This window comes from Pecten maximus, chromosome 4 (genome assembly GCF_902652985.1).
Source record: "Pecten maximus chromosome 4, xPecMax1.1, whole genome shotgun sequence".
Taxonomy (NCBI): domain Eukaryota; kingdom Metazoa; phylum Mollusca; class Bivalvia; order Pectinida; family Pectinidae; genus Pecten; species Pecten maximus.
Genome location: NC_047018.1, coordinates 24,555,657 through 24,572,151, shown reverse-complemented (window position 1 = coordinate 24,572,151; position 16,495 = coordinate 24,555,657). Strand labels below are relative to the sequence as shown.

The window sequence follows — 16,495 nt, the reverse complement described above, 5'->3', positions numbered from 1 at the left end:
ACTAAAGGTGAATACACAATGAACCGCCACGTCAATTCAAATGTTATAGTTTATGGGATCTAGTTAAACGTTAATTCGCTGTTGTTGAATACATTTGTCTGTGTGATGTGTGAGGTTTATAACAATTTAGAAAAATCCATATCCCGACTGAGATTGTGACCGGAAAATGTCTTGGGATTTTATAGTGGCAGGAAACAACTTTATCCCATGAACGCAAATCAGGACAAACGCTGTACACACGTGTCCGGAGCTACGACAAAGCAGGCTATTTGATAGAATAAGATTTGCAGATAGCATCAGACATTGATCTGATTCATCATGCTTCCAATTTCATGGTGTGTCTTCGTTAAATTGTTATATATTTTAGAAGTTTAAAACACAGAAGAAAAGTATTTGGCTCAACAAAAAAGTACACATATGTAGGATCCATCGGAACAGACTAGAACAATGAAGAAAGTAGGATCCATCGGAACAGACTAGAACAATGAAGAAAGTAAGGTAGGTATATAATAATGACAACTGAAAGCATATTCGATGACGATATAAATTCACGAGTGTTATTGAACCATTGTCCATTTTTTTATTCTTACACTCCTAAATAAATGTAGATAATCACCTCACACTAATCATCGTATCGGTGAAACATAAATATACACATTTAGGAGATTGAGTCGATTCAGTTGAGCTGGCAGCATAGATCAGCAACTTTGTTGCCTTATTTTCCAATTAAAGAGGCAGAAATTTCAGAAACCAAAAATAATGTTTCCATATTTTCCTTCGTCTGTATGGTATCCGATCAGCAAAATGATAGCTCTTCTGTGTATTGCTATAAGGCTCACGATGTACCAAGCTTGATTCTGATCGTTTGTGCATGCGTATAAATCTTTCTCTCTCTCTCCAATAGGAGCTACTTCCTGTTTCTGTTGATGTTGACGCTGTACGTCGTCTGGTCGTCGTATGTCCTGTACACAGGAAGTCAAGGTCGTGACAAACTTTCTACAGAACAAACGTTAGTGTACAAAAGCCCACGGCGTGTGGAGAAACGCCATATTGCTTTCGTGAAAGTACACAAAGCCGCCAGCACAACCGTCCAGAATATCTTCTTGAGGTTCGCCATGCAGCGAGACCTCCTAGTCGTCATGCCTTACGTCCCCAAGTTTTTCTATCCGAATATAATAAGTATCCACAGTACAGTGACAAGCAGGAACATACTTCCGGCGCCCAGGAACAGGTCGTACGATATTCTCTGTTGTCATGTGATCTACAACAGGACAGCGTTCGAACTGATCATGCCCAGGGACACTGTCTACATTGGAATCGTAAGAGACCCGTTTGAACACTTTAAATCGGTACTTAATTATTTCAGACCAAAACAAGTTTTTGAAATCGATGACCCGTTTCCAGTTTCCAGATTCTTGGAGAATCCGAAATTTTATAACAATGGAACATCACTTAGTTTCCTTGACAACAGAATGGCAGTCGAATACAATTTTCCGTCACATGTGTTCCAAACTAGAAACAAAACAGAAATTCAGCAATATATTCTGAAATTAGATACGGAGTTCGAGCTAGTCATTGTCGTAGAACTTTTTGATGAATCAATTATTCTTATGAGAAGGCTGTTGAATTGGAAAATTAAAGATGTTTTATATATGAAGCAAAACGTGAAAAGAAAAGGCAGAGGAGAGTTTTTCTTCAACCCAGGCGACGCCTATCGACACAAAGTTTGGGACGAGATTGATTACGCACTCTATGATCATTTCTATAAGAAAATACAAGCTCAGTTACGTGAACAAGGCCCAGATATATATGAGGAAGTGCTTTATTTTAGACGTCTGAGACGTGACATGGAATTCTTTTGTCAACAAAATCCAGAAAGTGATGATACGTTTGAAGTTGTGATATCAAGATGGAGTAATGCTTTTATTGTTACTGGGAAGGATTGCCATTATATGACCATACCGGAAATATCTTATATAAAAGAACTTCGGCTGAAACAGTACGGCTATTTCAGGGATTTCCCGCCGGGGAAGGGACTTGGCACGGCTCTTCACCCAAATGTGATAAAGTTTTTAAACAGTTACACATCCACCAAACAAGATGAATTAGCGACGAATTGACACAACAATTGTCTTCGAAGAATGGAAAATGAAACTGTTTTCAAAACACACATATTCTATATACCTAATCGTCTAAAAATGAACAATAAAAATAATGTTAACGCAATCTTCATGTTGTTTAGTTTAAATCAATGGATTATTTGCAAGTTTACAAAAGTATTGGAAACGTCTTTAATTTGCCTACATTGTTCTCTTCTAATAAAACATTGGAATATTACAGTGTTCAGTCATGGTACGTTACATTGTTTTGGTTAGACTAAGTGTTTTGTTGAACGTCATTTCTTCAATCATGCATACCTTATACCGATAATGATATAAGGCAGCTAACTTTCTCGTTGGTATAGTACTTTTTCATTATCAAAATTGTCAACACACAAATATGCTGAATACCCAGGAATGTATGTATTTTATATTGTATAAACATTATACGATACTAAAATATACTGTAAGAGATTGACAACATATGGATACATTTTATTGTTTACATGCTCGACACACCTAGAGACTTTTTAATAACAAAATGTTGATCCTCTAGTAAAACCTAGGGCCTTGTCAACGCTCAACGGTAAAGATTCTCGGAGCCCGTTAAAAAGTTTATAACATTGTGAGTCTACCTGTATCAAAGCTGCCGGAAATCACTGGTTTTTTTTATTGCGAAGGTGCTTCGTGTGTACTCTAGACACCGTGACTAGTCCAACACTACAACATACCACATACTATAAAGCCATTCATATTTCATGTAGAGTTTATTTTGCAAGAAAAAAAAAGAACTACTAAGAGAAAAAATCAAAATGATGTGATAACTTGCAATTGGTGATTAAAGATAATGTTACCACGCCAATAATCAAAATGATATTGTACAATGATAACATGACATGTCGACTCAGCCAATGGTTTCCTGTTTACCAGGACGTAGACTGATAAACAATACCTATTATTTGGGTTAATGATCAGTCATATCTTTACGCGCCACGTGTTGTCGAGTACCATTCCTTCAACCCCATATTGACACCTTAGTTTTCAAATTTCCGTGTTTATCCAGGGACAATGACAAAATTATCAATAACGTATTACGTATAACGGTCACTGTGTAGTCCCCAGTCGGTGTTGAAATTAAACGGTAGACATTTAGTTTTTACTGCAAAACACGACACAATTACAATAGTTACTTAGTATGTAACGTATCGGTCATGAAACAAATTATCGGTTTATTGTTTACACATAGTCAACACACCGGCAGATATTTATTTAGATTTGAAATATGATGTTGATCCTCTGATAAAACCGATGGAAATATAAATAGTATTTCGTTCTTTAATCAAAACTGTCGGACATCTCTGTTTCATTGTATGGATGTCACAGATGCCATACCAGGTGTTATGATTATTTTAAGATTTATATCGTAGGAAAAAAACGACACCAAGCGTATGTATATACATGTATGATACTAAGATATGTAACAGCCTAATTAAAATCTATATGGTCATTCTCACTACGTTACATGTACATCGCATAAGGGGTCACGTCAGAGTGACATTTTGGATTAGCTAATCAAATGACTACTTACAAGATTCTTAGAAGTGAACTTTATGTTTGCGAATTATAAAGACTAGAGTGCATAGCTTGCATAATCTGTCAATTTGTTTCAAGTCATTTCGTCCCACAAAGCATATAGCTAAATAAATAATGTGCCGAAATGGTTTGCTTAGATGACATCGACAAATTGACAATTCGCATTGAAAGTAAAATATTAATATCTCAAAGGTGATCAGAATGTGACACCTCATGGGCTGTTGCTAGATTTAACGTAGTGAGAATGACCATCTAGATTTTATTTAGATTGTGAAATTAAAGTGTAATAAAGAGAAAAAATAATCCGAATGAATTGAGATCATCGTCATGTATGCCACACAGTCATGTATGCCACACTATCGTTTAATATATATGCCACACTATAGTTTAATATATATATGCCACACTGTGATGTATGCCACACAGTCATGTATGCCACACTGTGATATACGCCACACTGTGATGTATGCCACACTGTCATGTATGCCACATAGTGATTTATGCCACATAGTGATTTATGCCACACTGTGATGTATGTCGCACTGTGATGTATGCCACACAGTCATGTATGCCACATTGTGATGTATGCCACAGTCATATATGCCACACTATAGTTTAATATATATATGCCACACTGTGATGTATGCCACACAGTCATGTATGCCACACAGTCATGTATGCCACACTGTGATGTATGCCACACTGTCATGTATGCCACACTGTGATGTATGCCACACTGTGATGTATGCCACACAGTCATGTATGCCACACTGTGATGTATGCCACACTGTCATATATGCCACACTGTCATGTATGCCACATTGTGATGTATGCCACACTGTCATGTATGCCACACAGTCATGAATGCCACACTGTCATGTATACCACACTGTCATGTATGCCACACTGTGATATATGCCAAACTGTCATGTATGCCACACTGTGATTATACCAATGTTAGCTCGCTAATGTATCATTGTTCGATGTTTTACTATAAAACGTTTATAATCTTACATGATATAACCTCAGGAGTCTACAACTGGTTAGTAGCGGGAACTACTAACCAGAAGCAGATATGTCTGTGATGTGACCAAAGGTCAAATTCATTGGGTCAAAGGTAACAAGAAATATCTTAAAAAAGATAAACGGCATAGTTTTAAAGCTGGTGGTTATAATGTAAAACTGCTGGTAAAATAAATTAACGAACTAGTTAATTGATAAATGCGCAGTTTCAGCACAAATAACAAAATTATATCAGTTTGAATCATTTTTGGTGATAATAAGACTGCATTTGAATCAGGAATATGATTTTATTAATGTGTCATTTGGATAGATACATCCACTTATTCAGCATACAAAATCATATGATACATGTACATGTATATAATAATTATGTGAAAAAGACAGGGCAGGATTGGAAATTTATCGTACGGTGCTTATAGAAATTATACAAGGATTTTCATTCTTCTGATATCCTTGTTTCATTACATTTGCTACAAATGTTAGTATATATAATATATAGTTATCAAACATGAGCTATCATTGTTTTAGCCGGGACTAAAACCAGAGACAGGTGTCTGCTAAAATACGATCAGTCTGCCAATTTCCGGAAAACATATCCGGTTCATTTTGCGTTTAGTGTCACCTCAATCTGCATCTGATAAACACTTCACTGAAAACGAAAACAGAAAACAGCGTGAACAGTGTAAGTATGAATATAAAATAACTGCACAAAATATGAATATGCGTATTATTTATATATTCACCATTGCAAGCTGATTGACATGAGGCAATATTAATAACGAAGAGAGAACGCGGTGCATTGTTGTCATATTATTTACTGAACAAGTGTTGTGTATGATGTCGCCTGCATCACCAGTTTCGACGGGTGGGTCTTAAGGATTTCATACCGTCTGCAGCTAATTAACCACATATTTAGTCTCTCTACACGTATATTATGACATACGATTCAGTTGCATTTTTCTATAAAATCAACGTTATTTTGTTAATGTGATATCATGTTTATTAATCTTTTGTAGACGATAATATAATGTCACCTGTCTAAAAGTAAAACTTTATTGAACTATTGAACAGGCCAGCATCTTTAGCTATACAGGCTTACAGGAATGAATGTTGACGTTTTACATTTATTGGTACTCACATCATACCAATGATATATGTAGTATCAACGACTGTTTCTCCATGAAAAAAAAACAAGTATTTATTGTGTCATATATTCATAAATACTTTTAAATATACATGTACAATGTACAGTTGAGCGCAGGCTAACCTTTACACCCTAGTGCACTCCTAGTGCACTACGGTTAAACTAGTAGTGCACTACATTTAAGCTACAGGTAAACTAGTAGTGCACTACGGCCAGTCAGGTGTGACCACAAATCCCCCTATACAGGTAATGGACAGTGCCACTGGACACCTGTGTTGGAGGTGTCACCCTGTTTCTCCCAAAACTGAAAAATATATATCCTGGTTCTCCCAAAAACTTATATAAACAATATAGGAGGAATGTTGTTTTAGCAGTAAGTTACTTGTACAGGTAAATCAACGTTCCTGTTACCTGTAAATTAAGTTGTCTATTACTGAATGTATCATTGACAAATAAATAAAAATAATCGATTAATACATATATTAACAGATGGTTTGAATTTAAACATAAATCGTGAAATTTAATAAGAAATAAATAAATAAAAATAAAAAATTATGTATATAATTTATGATAAACTTATAGAAGTGATTATAATTGACTTTTTTAGATTTATCCATATATAAAACATGCAATTTTAATTAAGTATATATACCAGTCTATCACCAGAAAATTCATCATTCTCAGTATGGCTAACTATCAAGTACACGTCCAGTTTACTGCAAACAATAAACATGGTGGTAGGACTCTACTCCAGGCTGCATGGATACGGTATATGGTGAAGAACAACTACAGAGACACTACCTACTGGAGATGCTGTGATAAAAACTGCCCTGCATCCATCAATACTAGCAACGATATTCCTGTAAAATTCGGTCATCAACACAACCCCCCACCCAATCATTTCCAGGAAGGTTTCCACTGCCCTGCATTTGCATCGTTGCAGGTGATGATAATCTTTCCGTTGCCATTTCCAATTTTCTTTTTCATTGATGTATACTAGTAGGCATAACTAAAACTATGCGAATTACAAGGAGTTTAGAGTTTAGAGACATACAAATAACTATATATTAGATATCTGTTTAATGAAATCATCAACTTGTTTACTGATAGGAAAATTAAAGTGAGCAGTATAATGTACATGTACATACTTTATTGTGAATAATAATAAGAAGAGTTTTCTGAAATGGCGGTCGGCGGTTTTTACTCGGAAGACTGAGATTTGCCTTGATATATGTGTCACTAGTCTTACTATCAGAAAGGCTGGTCTTGTTGTTTTCACTTCCTAAATTGTGATCCAGAGGCAGATCAAAATGTCCGGTCAATATTAATAAGTTCGTTAATTTTACACTCTGCCATCTTGGTAGTTTAGCGGGAATAAACTCTAACCCGAACTTAGAATTTACTCGAATGGCAAAATATTTCTTATCAAAATCAATATACATGTACATGTATACTACACGCGGATAGTTTGATGTTATATAATATATGTACATGTATCTTTATGCGTATGTGTTGAACAAAGCAACACGATTTTAAAAGCTAGGTATAAGTAAAAATAAAAGTCAGAAAAAACATCTGGATGGAATCGAGTGTATGCTTAAGCATATAAGCATACGTTATTGCTACGCCGCTGCCAGAAGCAAACTACTACTAAAGCTACCAACATCCTTGGCAGACATCATTTTGGAAGATGAAAATTTAATATATAATTTTACATCTCAAAGTATAACATTAAATTGACATTTTTGTAGTTCTATCACCTATCTACCTGTATTTACCTGGATTTTGCAATAAATGAATGAGAGAGATAATGACCTTCTGTGTTTACTTAATAATTAGTCCCCTGTGTAAACAAATCCTGTTTCTCCCAAAAAAATTTTACCTGGATTTTCAGTTTTGGGAGAAACAGGATTAAACCAACACAGGATTAAACCGTGTTAGATACCTGTAGTTGTTACATATACAGACCTGTGTAAATTGACTGCCTTATATCTGTCATCCTGACTTTACCAGGTACAAAATGTATATTTAAATGTTGATAAAATTTTATCTAATATTAGCTCAAAATAAAATTGGCTGTGGTTCTTACATGATATAATGCACAAGAGGAATTAAAACTCTATCAATTGGATTTGTAGTGGGTTTTTTATTCTTTTTTTTTTTTGACGATTTCATTATAGTGTACAATTAAGGTTTATCTTCCTGATTTCAAAATTTTGATGCTTTCCATTTTTTTTAGATGTAATTACATGTGTAATATACATTTTATATTAATGATTAATTCTACCTTAGGCCTTGATGACTGTTTGTAGATTTTTTTTCTCAAGTACACTGTATATATGTACATATATTTTAATATTTGTTATTTTATCACACAAAAATATTTTTAAATTCAATGTATTGTTACTTCACTAATATCTGTTAATTCAACCATGCAATCAATTCATAGTACATAATCAAGAATCAGAAGTTTCATATATTCTCATTTATGTTCTGTAAGAGACATATAATATTTACACAACATGTTATGTACATGTACCTGTATGTATAATTGGTACTCTCAGGACATACCCGTTGTCATGGCCACCTGGGCCACCCCACCTCACTACCACCTTATGGACCTCCATAACACCTTACCTATATACATGTATCAGATGAGGATCAGTCTAATTAAGGTGTGCCTGTTTTAACACCTGGCTATAGTTTTGTCAAGTTCCCATGGCCAATTACCCCCCAGGGGTCAATTTAAAGTATGCTGTGCCAGGCTCCTCTGCCTTACCTACCTGTAATTAGCAACTAACACTACCCATATATAATATCTACCTGTGGATGTTTTTCAAAAATGTATAGATAAAATAAAGAACTTTTGAGTCTGCAATCTTCTGCAGTTACATGTAAGTAATACAAAGTTGACCTCATAACTTGAACTGAATACAGATTCCAATTATATATTTATTGAAAACATTTTATGTTGACAGAATGGCAATGGAAGAAAAAGGGATTTGTTACTGTGGCGAAAAGAATATTGAAGCAGACATTCCAACACTTGTTTGTGCTCGGTGTCGTGGAAACTTTCATTTAGGTTTGTGTGAAATAACAGAATTAAGAGAAGCAATAAAAAATATATTGTTAAAAGACACTTTAAAAATAAGCTTTCATCTTTTGTTGGATTTTTCTATGGACAATTAGTGTTTGGTGTATAGATGTACATTGTATATAGCAGCTTGTGCATTAAAGATTTTACTTTTATCAGTCAAATAAGACTTCAGTCATTAAATGCAATGAAAAATTGCACTTATGAGGCAAACATGTAAACTTGCAAGATGTTTTATTCATTCATTAGTTTATATGTCCACATAGATTTGAAAAATATTGAAAAATTATGTGCATCATTTATTAACGCACTTCTGTTAAAGATATTGGTTACAATCCTTAACAGTTGGACGTTTTAATTTCAGAGTGCCTGAAATCAGGTTCCCCCTCTTCACTTGTCGGAGATGTATTCTTTGATTTCACATGTGCAAAATGTGGAGAAAAACATGAAGAAGTGGTGGAAAGGATGAAAATGCAATGGTAATTCCAAAAAACTTCATTTGATAATCATTTTCAATTTTCTTTGATATCATGATCAATTGTCACTCTGTTGAGAATTAAACAGCATGTTGTGCAGATACAGGTTGTATTTGTGATGCTGTTTATAGCCTATGACAATGTTATTGTTGACAGGACACAGGTGGTACTGCTGGCTCTCTATAACCTACAGCTGAGTGGTAAAGTGGGGAAATTTGGCTACTACAGATGGAAGGAACATATCTGTGCCTTCATTGACAAGTATTGGCTGGTTCTTTTTGGGAATCACAGGTAATATATCTCCCACTTGACAAGAAAGTTTACAGAAAGTATCACTGTGGTATATTGGTTTCTTAATTAGATAAATCTACATATTTATAAAATTGCTTTTAATAGAAATATTTTAATACATATATGTTGGCTTAAATATTTAGGTGAGCAATATAAGTGATTTCTTTCTTAAGACAAAGATATACTTTTTTTGTTAAAGTTAAACATACTTTTTCATTTCAAAATTGTTAGAGCACTCTTTCTTCCTATTTTTGGTGTTGTGTGTTCCAAGGTCTAAGGAAATGAAAATAATTTTTTAATTTTGTAAGTTTTGAATGCTGTAATTACAAAATCGTTATTAAGAAGAGTGTTTCCCCTTGTTATTTGTGAATTTGTAGCTCTTCATATGCCAGACATCATTAATCTGCTTCATCACACATATAACTCTCCTCAATCCACATCCTTATAATGTAAAGGAAAATCTGGAGTTTGACATGATGACTCATCTTACCAGAAGATAGTGTGACATTATTATTCATCATACCTGAGGATAATGACAGTGTGCATTGACTTTGTGTGTGTTTGTATTCCCAAGGAAGAAGACAAACTTGTGGCATGGTACAGTGGCTGGTACACTGTCTTCGGGATGTCCTCATCACTTTGTATCAGGAGCCAAGGAGCTAGGGGAGTCTGGCTGGTGGAGGCTCGCAGAGATAAAACCTCCTAATCACAAACTAAGTAATACTTACTGTACTACAGCTGTCAGATTCTTATATCTGTAAGGGCAAGTTTTATAGCCCTGCAGAATAATGTTCATTCCTTAGCTTTCTGTTAATCACTTCAAGTTAGTTCCAGCATTCCATCTTTAGGTTTAATTAGAGATGAGCATTTTTCTTAATTGATACATGTACATGTATCCACAGGAGTCTGCATCTGGTTAGTATTTATAGAATTTTTTTTTAAGCCCAACTCTTACTGTATCAACAAGGTGTAACATTTGAAAAGTTGGAAGTGGGATCACTTTGAATTTAATTTCGATCTGACTAATATAGCAAATGCACACAAATTTCAGTAATGTACCCTGGTTTAAAATCATTAAATATCAACACATGTTTTTTTTTTTTTTTTGTTACAAGGATTTAAAGATGAGGAAATTGACCAAAAGTGGTTATGATAGCAGACTATGCATCGACTGTGAAACTTAAGTAGGCTTTATATTTTAGAGCGGTTTCACAATGGGCAATCTGATTGGTCAACAGCTCTGTAAACAGCACTAACTATAATTGTCGACCAATCAGACTGTCCGTTTTAAAACAGCTCAAAGATAGCCTATATATAGCTACCTACTTCCATTCCAGAGTCGATGCATCGTCAGATCTTCAAGTGTTACACCTGGTTGATATAGTAGGAGAAGTAATAATATAGAGGATACTATTTTTTTCCTATAAATACTAAACAGATACCTATGATGCATCATTTATTAAGGTGTGTTTATTAGAGAACAATGATGCACTTAATGATTGTCAGTCATTTTACCTGTGTGATCATATTATATGCTAATTCACATTTGGAAGTGTGTTGTTTTCTGGAATAAGGGACATTTGCCTCCTCTATGTCTACGAAAGCCTATATCAGAACATCACATCACATGGTAATGCCCGAGATGAATTGTACTGTCCGGTCCAGGTTTTTATCACTAATTTAACCTTCTAAAGATTATATACATTGTACAAATTTAGTTGTAATGTACAAATGTACAACAAAAGTTCAAGTTATAAACCTTTTATGTTTTAATGATCGACATACATAATACTACTTATCAAATGCCTGCGATTCCTTTGACATCGTTTTTTCCTTCTGAAATTTGATCTGTCCTGCCTTATTACAGTGTGCTATATGACTGTTCCATTATGATGTTCTTTATCCAGGACTCTAATTGGGGCTGTTATTTTTACTCAATGTACAAACAACAAAATCAAAAACATTTTCGAATCTAGAAATGTCATCTCAAACTAGACAATAGACATTAGATATGGTCCACTAAAACACCAATTAAATAGAAGATAACTTAGCCCAAGTTACTTCAAATAACATTTTGATGGCTTCACTGAAATACTAACAAATTACTAGGATTCCCCAGGTGAATTTTGCACTCAAGTTAAAGCTGTAGCCAGAGAAAATCTAGAATATTTGTCTTTTGCCACATTTAGTCAACAACCAACAAATAGTTTAGACTGATTGCAGAACAAATAATAGTGCTTATTAGGTCATCTGACCCAAAGGGTCAGGATGACCTATAGTCATCGTGCTTCGTCCGTCGTCGTCCGCCGTGCGCCGTCCGTAAACTTTTTCTTTCAAAACGCTACTCCTCCTTAACGCTTGGGTGGATTACTTCCAAATTTGGTTTGAAGCATCATTGGGGGAGGGCAATCATATTTTATATAAATGAGGCTGGTCTGACCCCTGGGGCCAGAAGGGCGGGGCCCCAAAAAGGGAACTTAGGTGAATATTGCTATAAAATCCTACTCCTCCTGTACCCTTGGGTGGATTACAACTAAATTTGGTGTGAAACATCATTGGGGGAGGGCGGTCATATTTTATATAAATGAAGTTGGTATGACCCCTGGGGCCTGAGGGGCGGGGCCCCAAAAGGGGAACTTTGATGAAATTTTGCTATAAAATCCTACTCCTCCTTAACCCTTTAGTGGATTTCAACCAGATATGTTGTGAAACATCATTTGGGGAGGGCGGTCATATTTTATATAAATGAGGCTAGTGTGACCCCTGGGGCCTGAGGGGTGGGGCCCCAAATGGGGAACTTTGATGAAATTTTGCTATAAAATCCTACTCCTCCTTAACCCTTTAGTAGATTTCAACCAGATATGTTGTAAAACATCATTGGGGGAGGGTGGTCATATTTTATATAAATGAGGCTGGTGTGAGCCCTGGGGCCAGAGTGACGGGCCCAAAAAAGGGAACTTTGATGAAATTTTGCTATAAAATCCTACTCGTCCTTAACCCTTTGGTGGATTTCAACCAGATATGTTGTGAAACATCATTGGTGGAGGGTGGTCATATTTTATATAAATGAGGCTGGTGTGAGCCCTGGGGCCAGAGTGACGGGCCCAAAAAAGGGAACTTTGATGAAATTTTGCTATAAAATCGTACTCGTCCTTAACCCTTTGGTGGATTTCAACCAGATATTGTGTGAAACATCATTGGTGGAGGGTGGTCATATTTTGTATAAATGAGGCTGGTGTGGCCCCTGGGGCCAGAGGGGCGGGGCCCCAAAAGGGGAACTTTGATGAAATTTTGCTATAAAATCCTACTCCTCCTAACACCCATAGTTAATTATTACCAAATTTGGTGTGAAACATCATTGGAGGAGGACAATCATATTTTATATAAATGAGGCTGGTTTGACCCCTAGGGCCAGAGGGGCGGGGCCCCAAAAGGGGAACTTTGGTGAATTTTTGCTATAAATCCTACTTCTCTCTAACCCTTGGGTGGATTAATACGAAATATGGTGTGAAACATCCTTTGGGAAGGGTGGTCATATTTTATATAAACGAGGCTAGTGTGACCCCTGGGGCCTGAGGGGCAGGGCCCCAAAAGGGGAGCTTTGGTGAATATTTGCTGTTAAATCCTAATCCTCCCTAACCTTTTGGTGGATTACAACCAAATTTGATGTGAAACATAAGGTGACGGCAATCATATTTTTTAATGAGACAGGTTTGACCCATGCGGAAAAAAAGATGGAGCAAAAGGAGCGCTTAGGTTAAACATTTCTTAAAAATGCAATTCCTCCTTAATTTGCACTGATATAGGTATGCTTTATTTATACAGTATGTAAAAAATAGCATAGCATAAAATGACCTCAAAAGGCCTGTATATAGTAAAAAAGTGGTGTCTTCTATCATCATAAATGATTTGTGTCTTTCCATGACAGTGACCTCCTCCAGCAGGACAGGACGACGGCGTGTTAGTCATCCTCTTCCTCCACAGGACCCTGGCACTATGATGAAGGTCGAAGGACTCCGAAATAGGAGAGGCAAAACTTCGATTGAGGCTGCAATGGAGTTAAAGGCCAAGAGAGAAACACTGTTGGTCAGTTATGCATCAGATGCCTTCTTAATTTTGTATCATGGAATATGTAAAAATAAAGATCTATCATGCAGACATATACAAATATGGTGTTAGACATTGAAAACTTTTCTTTCTCCTTCTAAACATTTCAAGTCAAGATCTAGGCCCTCACATTGTATTTCTAAAAGCTAAAAGCATAGTCTATTTATTTACATTTGAAATCTTAAATCTCTTAAAATGTTAGTTACTTAATAGAAGTAAACAAAAATATCATTACATGTATATGGAGCAAACAGGTGTGTTGATTGATTTTTTCTCCATAGGAGGCAAAGGAAATCAGGAAGGCTAAACAATCCCCAATACAGAGCCATGCTGGTCACCTGATCCATGTGGATATCAAACAGGAACTGGGGGAAGTGTCTGGGAAATTCATCCCTCTGGAAAGCACTCTGGGAATGCTGACACCTACAGGGCCTGTGGCTGGCCAGAGTTTCCAGTCAGTCTTTACCCAAAACATTAAACAAGAACCTATTGAACCAAGCTTTTTTTCAACACAGAGGTCAGGTTCATCACAAAGTCAGAGTTCTTTTACATTCTCTCCTGGATCATCTCAAGTGTCAAACCTTTCAATGACCCAGAGTACTAGTCTGAGTAACATATCTTCATCTGGATCAGTCAGTGGGTCGTTCAAGGGAGATATTGACGAAGATAGCCAATTCTCTCACAGCAGTAGCAAGAATGACATGTGGTTGACTGAGCATGATCTCAAGGCTGATTGTAAGTTCATATTTTTATGAGGTTAGTTGGAATAATGATGTTGTCTTGCGTTATACAGAAATATAGAATATAAACAAAAAAAAATTCACATCACTGCCAGTGTTGATGTGTAAACTAGGGTTAAATTACTTGGAATTGGAACCACAACTGAAAATTTTTCTGATAGTAAAAAATTTTATTTTGAGAAATTATTATTGTGGTAATGTATTTTTACGGAGAAAGTTTTTTTACTCACAATGCCCTTACGTATAAAATTCAATAAAAAGGAAACATGTATAAGATGTTTTGAAGATATGCTATTGAAATGATTCACAGCCAGTCTCCCCAATTTGTTGATGACGGATGACATGGATAATGTGGACTCGGACAGTGACCTTGAGATTGATCCTGGCACGATAACTCCACCTCCTGGGTCACCATCTGATCAGATTCAACCAGATTCACCTACGATCCAGGATATCCTCATGTCTATAGGCTCCAGAGACGGTGAGGCCGCCAGTTTGTAGAGTGTAAAATCATTGTAGTCATTTTGAAACCTTTACTTAGAGTCCTGTATTAGAATGAAAGTATCCTGTTCAACTTTTTTTTTTGATACTGTGATTGTCTCAAACTGCACATGTGATATCAGGATTGATTTTATCTGCACATGTGATATCGGTAGAGGAAATGCTTCTCTCTGATTTGGACGTTAGGAATACATGATCTATACCTGCTAATTATAACCCCCGCAACGAAGTTAGGGGGTATATATATATATATATATACTGGAATCAGGTTGTCCGTCCGTCTGTAGACACAACGATGTACCGGCTACTCCTCCTAAAGTACTTATCTGATTTCAACGAAACTTCATAACAATAACCCTTATACATTGTAGATGTGCGTAATCTATATAACATCGTAATTTTTTGGTTACCATGGTAACCAGGGCACAAAACTTAGTTTTTTGCTCGTCTCTTCGAAGAAGAGTGAGAGCTTATGTCGTCACTCCGGCGTTGGCGTTGGCGTTGGTTTTTCAAATGTTAAATTTTTGGTGCAAGTGTTGAAAGGCATAGTAATTTATGGTAATATGGTCCCTGTGGGGGTCAAACTATCCCCTGCCGGAGTTAAACTAAAAGATTTTTTTGGGAAAATACCAGAATTTTCAAATTTTTGGACTTAGAATATTTCTGCGTTAAGATTTTGGTGCAAGTGTTGAAAGGTATTAATACATCACTTTATAATTGTAATAGGGTGCTGATAATTGGTAATAGAGTCCCTCTAGGGTTAAACTAACCCCTGTCGGAGTTAAACTAAAAGATTGTTTTGGGAAAAAACCAGAATTTTCAAATTTTTGGACTTAGAATATTTCTGCGTTAAGGTTTTGGTGCAAGTGTTGAAAGGTATTAATACATCACTGTATAATTGTACTAGGGTGCTGATAGTTGGCAATAGAGTCCCTCTGGAGTTAAACTATCCCCCTGCTGGAGTAAAACTTTAAAATCTGTGTTTTTTTGTTTTTGTTTTTAAATCTTTGGACTTTGTGTTAAGTTTATATTGTGAGTGTTGAAAGGCATAGTAATACATGGTATTAGGTTCCCTGTGGGGGTTAAACTATCCCTTGCCGGAGTTAAACTGAAACATTTTTTTGGGGAAAAAACACATTTTTTTTAAAAATTTTGTGCAAATGTTGAAAGCTATTTAACACATCACTTTATGATTGTACTAGGGTGCTGATATTTGGTAAAAGAGTCCCTATGGAGTTACACTATCCCTTCTTGGGGTGAAACTGAAAATAAAACAATGTGAAAATGCTCACAATAGACAATTTATACCGGTCCACATTTTTCAAGGGAGACAACTCTCATTAGGATAATATTTTGTCAAAAAATTGAAGAAATATGTCCAAAAGCAATTACATTTGTATTTAATATATTCATTTAATCTACAACAG

General features: G+C 35.8%; 2 protein-coding genes across 3 annotated transcripts in view; both read left to right on the top strand.

The window, feature by feature from the left end:
• Positions 1-484: 484 nt before the first annotated feature.
• LOC117326457 (galactose-3-O-sulfotransferase 3-like) lies at positions 485-2,120 on the top strand. Its single transcript, XM_033883205.1, has 2 exons — positions 485-498; positions 905-2,120. The coding sequence occupies exons 1-2, from the start codon at positions 485-487 to the stop codon at positions 2,118-2,120; spliced, it is 1,230 nt and encodes a 409-aa protein (XP_033739096.1).
• Positions 2,121-5,353: 3,233 nt separating this feature from the next.
• The window catches only part of LOC117325578 (cysteine-rich protein 2-binding protein-like), a 27,892-nt gene continuing 16,750 nt past the window's right edge, over positions 5,354-16,495 (top strand). For both annotated transcript variants that reach the window (XR_004532288.1, XM_033881911.1), the window contains exons 1-8: positions 5,354-5,397; positions 8,838-8,941; positions 9,318-9,432; positions 9,586-9,720; positions 10,295-10,437; positions 13,649-13,806; positions 14,109-14,562; positions 14,878-15,048. Coding sequence is in view for 1 of the 2 variants with exons in the window: in XM_033881911.1 (XP_033737802.1) it covers positions 8,839-8,941; positions 9,318-9,432; positions 9,586-9,720; positions 10,295-10,437; positions 13,649-13,806; positions 14,109-14,562; positions 14,878-15,048 (1,279 nt within the window). In the remaining variant the exon portion in view is untranslated. The remainder of the gene's footprint in view (positions 5,398-8,837; positions 8,942-9,317; positions 9,433-9,585; positions 9,721-10,294; positions 10,438-13,648; positions 13,807-14,108; positions 14,563-14,877; positions 15,049-16,495) is intronic.